This window comes from Hyperolius riggenbachi, chromosome 4, assembly GCF_040937935.1.
Source record: "Hyperolius riggenbachi isolate aHypRig1 chromosome 4, aHypRig1.pri, whole genome shotgun sequence".
Classification (NCBI taxonomy): Eukaryota; Metazoa; Chordata; class Amphibia; order Anura; family Hyperoliidae; genus Hyperolius; species Hyperolius riggenbachi.
The window spans coordinates 468,362,965-468,372,421 of record NC_090649.1 but is presented as its reverse complement, the minus strand read 5'-3'; the positions used below and the strand labels follow the sequence as shown (position 1 = coordinate 468,372,421).

Here is a 9,457-nt window from a genome sequence, read left to right as displayed (position 1 = left end):
CAATCAGAGCACCTGATCTGCATGCTTGTTCAAGATCTATGGCTAAAAGTATTAAAGGCAGAGGTTTGGCAGGACAGCCAGGCAATGTACATTTGTTTAAAAGTAAATATATATGCTAGCCTCCATATTCTTCTCACAGTGCCCTTCAATGATGTTTTTGCCCCCCCCCCCCCCCCCCCCCCAAGTGTGTACCAGGGCTGTGGAGTTATTACAAAAAATCATCTGGCTCCGACCACCAACTCTGACTCCAGGTACCCAAAAATTGTTCCAACTCTGACTTCACAATCCTGGTGTGTGCATATGCATTCTCCATGCCGTCACCCAGTCATTTAGTGCAACACTACAAAATAACACAAGGAACAGCTGACTGCCAAACCCGGATTTAGGCCCCGTTCACACTGCACGCGTTTCCAGTCACGTTTTGGGAACGTGAGACTGAAACATAACGACAGACAGTGCATAGAGTGCACGGTCTGATGTTCACACTGTATGCGTTCCGGACCTGTGCATGCTGGGAACGCATGCTGCATGCATTTTTTACAGAAACGCATCAGTTACGCAACGCATACAAATGCGGATGGCGTGCGTTCGTATGCGTTGCGTTCCGAACGCACGGCCGTCCGCGTTTGTAATGTGAACAGGGCCTTAAACTTTTTAGGCCCCCAGACCAACTTTCTTGCAGCTCCTATTCCTTGTGCAGCCCCCTCTTCCATGTCTAACATTCATGTACAGCAGCCTCCTTTTCTATACAGGTCCCTTGGGGCAGCAGCTCCCTATTTCCATGTGTTGCTCCTTTTTTGCAACCTCTGTATTCCATTTGCAGCCTCTTCTTCCATGTCCAGCCACCGCCCCTTGGCCAGCTGCCGCCCCAGGCCCGGACCTTGGTGGCCTTCCCAAAAATCCAGCCCTACTGGCTGCCCGACAACGTGGAACACAGAAAACAAACACAAGCGTCAGTGTGAAGCTTTTAATACCTCTTATACTGGATAGTGTAAATTTCGTTACAAAGAATGCACAAAACACAACAAATTGTACAATCTGTTCATGTAACTTTGTTCATATACTGTACTCCATTATAGTTCTTTTATAAAATAGTTTACATTGGTCTGTTCTTGTCTATTTTATTTGTTTTAATTTCCAGCTCAGTTAACTCTGCAATATCAAATACTGACAAAAAAAAATCTAAACAGCAGTTAGACGCGGTTGCGTTCGAGACATTGGTGCGTTTACACACCGGAGTGCAATATTGCTGTTAGGAAAGCCAGGCTTCTGAAATGGCGCTGAAATATAAATGGACTATTGCCTTTCGTGCAAAGGATGCTATATTTCTTAAAAAAAAATAATATATATAAATTAAATAGTTTGTATACATGTCTTAGTATTTTGTCAGTGTTTTTTTTTTTCATTATAAAGAGTAGGATAAATAATTAGCAAATCAATAAATTATATGGGATTTGTACAGGCGAACGGCTTGTGAGAACCATTGATGATCTCTGTAGCTCTATCTGTAATGTGATGCCTTGTTCTAGTATACAAATAACACACTCGGGAATGCTGACAAATAGGTAGAGAGTACTTGTATAGGCTGTGCTTTTCTTCAAGCGAGCTCCTTAGGGGCAGGGCCTGTGCTTTTCTTCAAGTGAGCTCCTCGGGGGTGGGGCCTGTTAGTTTTTATACTCTGCTGTGCTGCAGAATTTGTGTAGTATTAAGTCAGCTGAGAAATATTTGCTTTGCATGTAGACCAAACAGTATCATCTAATGATTTCTTCAACTCTTTGCAAACCCCACCCACCAGATACAAGCACCACCCACTGGCCTGGCAATAGTGTGTTACACACAGTTGTGGAGTCTCTATGAAGCAAGCAGGGGTGGCTATTTCCCTTCTCCTTACTAAGCTTTATAAGGATCAAAATGACCAAACAGCCAGTGGGACGAATTCGCTTTAAACCTCTGCCAGCATTGTGCGCTTAATGTTCATGTCTATGGCCAGAAACACCATGCATCAAATAGTTTCAGATATATACAGCTCATGCTGTGCTTCTGGCCACATATATGCAAAGTGACCATCATAGAGGGACTCAATCAACGGGTGGCAAGAGGGGGTCAGTTCCAAATAAAAAAATGTTATCACGGCAGACAGAAAACTTTCCAGTAAGAAATAATAATATAAGCTTTTATAAGTGTAGGAAAGGGTAAGATTTATCCATATAGCCAATATATTGTATGCCATGAAATGTTACAGCATTCATGGTTAAAAAAAAAAAAAGGCCCCAAAGATTCTTCAGAGATGCGCGTGCAGATAGGAGAGGCATAGGCATACCTCCTGCCCACATGACCACCTCTATCCAGTACCAGGCCAGAGCAGAGTCACATGGGAAAGACAGCACAGTAGCTAAGTGGCAAGCATTCTCACCTTGCAGCAGTCCCAAGTCTGAATCTCAGCACAGCACCATCTGCATGGAGTTAGTTGTGCAAATTTCTTCTCACATCCAAAATATATATGGATAGGTTAACTTGTCTTCCTCTCACATTGGCCCCAGACTTATAGGGATAGCAGCTTATTGGCTGAGGCTCAGTTAGTGTTCGTGACTTACTTGATTTACTCTTTAAAGTGCGGTGGAAATTGTCAGTACTGGTTTAATGTGTGATAAGTGCTGTGATCGGCAGTGTAATAAATTCCCCTAAAACATATATACACTAGAATGGATTAAGGTATCGCCTGCTGCAACTTTTTACATCTCGCTAGAACAGTAGCTGTATAAAGCCCTTAGAGTTTCAAGGTGACCGTGCGCCACAACTTAAAAAAACATAATATTTCAGTAGCTGCTCTTAGATACATGAAAGAACATTTAAAAGCATTGCCTGGGAGTAAGAGAGGCACTGTCAGCCATACTATCTCAGATTAAAAAAACACATACATATAGAGTAGATAAATACTTGCTCTACTTACATAACTCATGTTTTGCACTGCCCACATTTTGATTTTACTTATTTTTCTATAGTAAAAAAAAAAATCCTTAGGATTTTCCATTTTGACTGTGTATCTTGAAGCCAATCCTGACATCATTTCCTCCCTTACTCTGTCTGTGTATCATTGTCCACCCTCCTCCCAGTCTTTAGACACTCCCACCCAGCTCTGCAGTATAAAGTGCATTGCCTCCGCATGAGAAATATTGAAAAATCAGAGAGGAACAGAGGTGTGGGAGGGGAGAATGGGAGGGAAAGAGGCTTTAGCCAATCACACTGAATTAGTTATGCCTGAGGGGAAAGTAAAGACGAAAAAAAGAAACCCCAGAATGCCCTGCAACTTCCTTTGTGCAATAGATGTACCAAATAAGAGCCAGGGAAATTGGGGAATGATGTTTTATGGAGAAGAAAAGTAAGAGTGATTTTTAACTTTTGGATTGCCTGATTAGCATCCTTATTACTTCTTTACCAGAAAAAAAATGATTTTATGCCTGACAGTTACACTTAAAAATATTTCTTTTCACTGTAGAGAGTGGTACAGGATTGCTTATCTGGCTAATTGGCAAATGTAATAATTAGCAGCAAGGAGACTCTCTCTACCTGTGTCTTCACTCTGCCTCCCCTCCCTCTGTGTCTTCACTCTGCCTCCCCTCCCTCCAATGAATAGACACATATCCATGACAACAGCTGAGTTACTTTAGCTGAAAAAGAGGAGGCAGAGTGTAGACAGAGGTAGAGAGATTCTTGACGACAATTATTACATTTGCTGACTGGCCAGATATAATTACTTTTACTGCGGAGATCAGTACAGGCTTAAACATTTTTACACACCGGGAATGTCCTCTTATGTACCCAAGAGTAGTTACTGAAATTTTAGTTTTGGTATAATCCCACTTTAAATTAAGGGGGTTACTCCTATATTTTACCTTCAGTGTTCCCCCCATTCTCCGTAATGACAGGCAGTTGAATCCTTGAGTCGCACATGCCCAGTGCATATGAACAGGTGCATTTTTACTGCTCATGTGCAAATTCAGAAACCACACATGCCCAGTAAATGGAAACACCCCATGCGTGAAGGAAGAAGAAATTCCTTAACGGGAACCTAAACTGAGAGGGATATGGATGTTTCCTTTTAACTACCTGAAGACCGCTCCATGCCCCTGAGCGTGACGGCAGCCCCAGGATGCCTAAGGCCAATTGGCGTCAAGTCCTGTGGCTGCAGTTTGCAGATCGCCCGCAGGCTGCGTGCGCATCGCTTGCTGGGGGGGGGGGGTGGAGCCCCGCCTTCAGTCTCCAAGCATCGATTGCTGCTCGGGAGACTGTTACATTGTACAGCGCTGCTGCGATTGGCAGCAGCGCTGTACTGGGGACAGCCGTGTGCACGGCTGTCCCCCTGAGGTACAAGTGAGCGATCGGCAGTGATAGGCTGGCCGTTGAGGGAGGTAGGTAGGGATATAGAAAAAAAAAGGCAAATATTTGTTAAAAACAAACAGAGAGCTCTGTTGGTGGGGAGAAGGGGGGGGGAGATCACTTGTGTGCTGTGTCGTACGGCCCTGCAGCGAGGCCTTAAAGCTGCAGTGGCCAATTAAACATAAAACAGCCTGGTCTTTAGGGGGGTTTAGCCCTGTGGTCCTAAAGTTGTTGAACAATACCAGTTGCCTGGCAGTCCTGCTGATCTTTGGCTGCAGTAGTAATTGAATCACACACCTGAAACAAGCTTGCAGCTAATCCAGTCTGACTTCAGTCAGAGCACCTGATCAGCATGCTTGTTCAGGGGCTGTGGCTAAAAGTATTAGAGACACAGGATCAGCAGGAGAGTCAGGCAACTGGTATTATTTTAAAAGGAAAAATCAATATCCTTAGTTTAGGTTCCCTTTAAGTGGGCATGTTTGGTTTGTGAAGTCCTGCACGTCCAGTAGAAATGCACCGTGTTCACAGACGGCGGTCACTGGATACAATTAGGTCAAGACGCATATCTTTAACGGGGACTGAGCGGGTTGCCGGAGGACACAAATACCTATCACTAAATTCAAATACCTATAGGAGTAGCAATCTTTATTTAATCTTAAGGTTAAAGGGACCCTGAACAAACAATAAAGATGGAATCTAAACGTACCTTACCTACCTCCAGGCTCCCCCCTCCTCCCCGTAGCCCGTGAGGTCCCTCGGTGTGGTTCTCAAAAGAATAAACCGAGCTTGGGCAGAATGGTCACGGCAATGTGCGCACGGACAGGCCACGCAATGCGCAGTTGCACACAACTCCAGGGCCAAGTCGCACACTACTGGAGCCGCCAGCAGTAGAACCAATGGAACCCCAGAGGATAAAGGAATCCCCAGGTAAGTTCAGATTCCATTTTTATTGTCTTTATTTGTCAGCTCAGGTTTGCAGCAGCAAATGGGTGAGCAGGGTGTCTGACTCAGGAGGCAAACTCCATTGTTCTCCAAGGTGGCCTATGATTTTAATCACAAAATGCTATGTCGCAATCTATAACATGGCAATCAGTGGAGTTCTTTGCCATAGATCTTCACTTTTATTAGTATAAGAACCCGAAAACCACCGTTACCTCTGATTTGATAACTGCACTTTCCTAGTGATCAGGCAACTTCCACCTAAAACAGACCCCCCAACCCCCACAAGTTGATAAACATTAAATGATATTAGCGCTTTAGCAGCCAATTTAGATAGATGCTTGCAAGTGCTACAAAACAATTTATTTTAGCACTTTTTTTTTATTTCTTTTTTTGTTACATTTCCCAACTCCTAATTAGTACTGCTGTAATGTGTATTTATGGCCACTTGTCACTAGGGGGCAGTGTAAGACAATAACAGAGGACTTCTGCTTTCAGATTCTATATTTTCTGCTAGAGAGAGACATCAAAGCATTCCATGAATTTCCAGCACAACAAGTTCTGCTGACTGTTGTCAAAAGCAGCGCACTTATCTCAAATGAGATAACTCTATTGAAGCTGCTAATGGATTATTTAGTTATTTTAATGGAAGAAGGGATGTGCAATTCTTATTACTGCAGTGGACCGTGGCAGGCACTAGAGGTGGTCAATGAAATGTCAATATTTCCGTCTTGAAAGCAAATTGTGCACAGCTTGGAATTTAAAGTAGACCTGAACTCTTGCACAGGACTGAAAAAATACATAGAGGAATGCACTCTGTAAGTATGTAGAGGGTTTAGCCTGTTTAATTCCCCCTCATTTGTGTCTAATCAAGTTGTAATTTGATCCTAACCTGTGTCAAATGACTGCCACTGCAGAGATGGCAGATAAGCCCATTTGAAAGCACAGGCTGTAAACAATATCTCTGTTTCCATGAATCAGGAAGTAGAAACTGTTCATATTTATTTTAGAACTAGTGTCAGCTGCAACACAGAAATGTTTTTTCTTTAAAGGTTATTATGCTGTTGCGTATATTTTAGAGCAGAGAGGAAGTTCTGAGTTCAGGTCCACTTTAAAGGACCACTATTGCAAAAAATTATAACATTTATAATACATACATATAAAACGTAGTTTCCACTCAGAGTACTACGTACATTGAGCTGTGGAAATCTGACCTAGTCCAGGTAGTGGACTAGGCCATCTCTTCATGGGGGATTCCTGGGGTTTGCTTTACTTTCAAAGGCACTTACTGAATCCCAGTTACTCAGTCCAACTTCCAAAATAGTGTCCAATCTAGCAGACATCATTGTATAGATGCTTTCCAGGGAGTGCTTTCATAAGGAATAAAGGAGAAACAGGGAATCCCCCATGAGGAGACAAAATCTGACAGACTAGTCTTAATCTGTCAGATCTAACTTCCTACTGTAAGTGGCAGTAACATAGGAAAAAAGCAATTTAAAGTGCATTATAGTAGGACAAATGTACATATTGCATGTATGTATTTTAAGTGTTAATTTTTTTTTTCAATAATGATCCTTGAAGCCATTTAAATGCAATTCTAAGCAATACTGACTGTCCCAATTCAAAGCTGCACAGAACTTGCATGCAAGCTGAAATGATTTCTATCTCATGGACTCTCACAAGCAATCACATCAGATTAGCGAGATAACAACACATCCAGGCCCCTGGCAGCTGATATGCCCCTTGCCACAGCTCTGCTCCCAGCCGGTAGCCCGGGGTCCCCTCCAATGAAGATTCCGACCTCGCCAGCTCGGTATCTTCTGAACCTGTGTGAGGGCGTAGCCTCTCGCGAACGTGCTTATGTGGTCTGGAGCGTTCTGCGCAGGTGCAGAACTTCTGCCTGCGCAGTCCAAGCCATGTGATCGCGAGAGGCCACACCCTAACGCAGGAGCAGAAGATGACGACCTAGCGAGGTTAGCATCTCCAACAGAGGGAGCTGCGGCGAGGGACATATCGGCTGCCAGGGGCTGGAGGAAGCCCCAGGGAAGTAGAACTATTTTTTTTTTTACCTCAGAAAACTCACTAGAGTTTTGAATCGCTCCCTAAATGCTCACAAAATCGCTCTAGTGGGTTTGAGCCCTAAAAGGTTATTCAGTAACATTTCTGTGTTACAGCTTAGGGATGGTTCACTTGGATGTCCACCCCATGTTTACAGTCAGCGTTCGGGACCCGAAGTTAAACGCTCCCATTGAAGAGAATGGGAGCATTTGTACCGGGCTCTTACCAGCGTTTGCGCTTACCGATCCCAATTTTTCCCAGCGTTTCAGGCGACCCTGGATGCTACATTTTGCGTCTAGGGTCGGTTAACCGCCACGGCTAGTGTCCCCTCATGAGGACGAAAACCCAAGCACGCTGCCGCCGAACGAGACGCCACCGGAAACCAAGCAGACGTCCGTCTGAACCAACATTTACAGATCTCCTGCAATAAAAATCTGCAGTGTGTGTCTACTTCCTGCTTTCATGGCAGCAGATATAGGGTTAACATACTGTTTTTACATATAAGCTGCGTCTGCTGAGGACTGTCATATTTCTGTGCTGACAGCTGAGAGCTCAAATTACACTTGTGATTACTTGAAGGTAAGGGGGAATTAGATAGGCACAGGGTAAATTTCTCTTGGTTTTCCTTGTGTCCTGTCCAAGAGTTCAGCTCCACTTTAAGTGATATATCCAGTAACAAAGTAGCAAGAGAAACAGACAAATCCAGTTAACAATACAAGAATAGCCAAAACAAAATCATACAAATAAAATAAAAAATATATGAATAAATAGAGGTAACGTTAATACTTAACATGCATCATCAGCAAGATATTTGAGCAGAAGATTGGCCTCGTTTATCGGCGTTGCCCATAGCGATGGGGTTTCTTCATTCATTCCACTTTTCTGTAATATTGGTCGCTATGGTGAGACAGTCTGTGGCCAGTCGTCTCCAACCTAATGACCAATGAGGACCAAAGTATCGGAACAGGAGGGCATGGACTCTTGAAAAAGAGCACCTACAGGAAAGGGATGTAGTGATGTAGCACCAATCAGATTACGGTTGCCATCCTGTTCTGGTAAAACAACAGGTGGAATCCGATTGGTTGCTATAGGCAAAGCTTCCCTATTAGTTTCCTAGTGTTCATACAATAATCTCACCATATTATAATGCAGCTCGTTTTCTGTAGTGCTTGAAAATTAGCCACCCCTCTCCAGAGGTCAATTTCACAACGCGTAGTCCTGGCATGAGGAGTCACTTTTTTTGCGCCGCGGCGAGGTGGTAGACTTTGTAGGCGATGGAGAGGCCGTACCGGAAGATTCGCTTCCACCGTCTCCTGGTGAGGAACTTAAATGAGGTAATTGTGACACTTTGCGTCTGCCGAGAAACGCCCCTTCAAAGCCGCTTCTCCTCCTAGGTTCCACTTTGGGCTCGGGTTCCTCCTCCATAACCCTCTTCCGGACGTCAGGGTTATCGGGGAGGTGGAAGGGATCAGAGCCGCCCTCCGCACACTTGCCTCCTTTAGGAGGTACGGCGGGCTTCTTCTCGGAAGGAAGGCTCTCCTGGTCATTTGGTTTTATGTCCGTCTTTGCCGTTACATTTCCATTTTCGGGGCTTGTTTTTTCAGTGCTGTTCTTGGTGAAGCCGAAGGACTGGAAGTCGCGGTAACTGTGGAAGCTCTCTGTTCTTCTTGCTCGAGCTAATAGGGGACTCTCACGGTAAGGCCTCATGGAGCCATAGGTGGCGGCTTCATGTATTGTCTCATGGTGAAGCTGCAAGCTAAAAGATAAAGTCAACAGATCAAAATGTAATTCTGGACAGGCAGGTAAACAGAGGACATACTGAGGACCTGAGTTACATGTCAAGAGCTTTGTATAGTGACACAAATATTCTTCTAACTAAATCTCACGAAAGTAACAACACTGACCGCTAAAGCACAAAATCCAGGCAGTAACAAAAAGTTGTACAAAAGTTCATAACGTTTTACTTGACCTAAGGTAACCAAAGAGGTATGATCATGCTGGGTCCATATACCTCTAAGTGTTGTCCATTACCTTTCTCGTTTCCCCGGTCCCTGTAATAAAAGTCTGCAGATTATTTAACATC

General features: G+C 44.0%; 1 protein-coding gene across 1 annotated transcript in view; it reads right to left on the bottom strand.

The window, feature by feature from the left end:
• Positions 1–952: 952 nt before the first annotated feature.
• KCTD3 (potassium channel tetramerization domain containing 3) overlaps positions 953–9,457 on the bottom strand; it is a 96,678-nt gene continuing 88,173 nt past the window's right edge. The window contains exon 18 of the mRNA XM_068232880.1: positions 953–9,130. Within this exon, the coding sequence (XP_068088981.1) occupies positions 8,578–9,130 (553 nt within the window). The 3' untranslated portion in view covers positions 953–8,577. The remainder of the gene's footprint in view (positions 9,131–9,457) is intronic.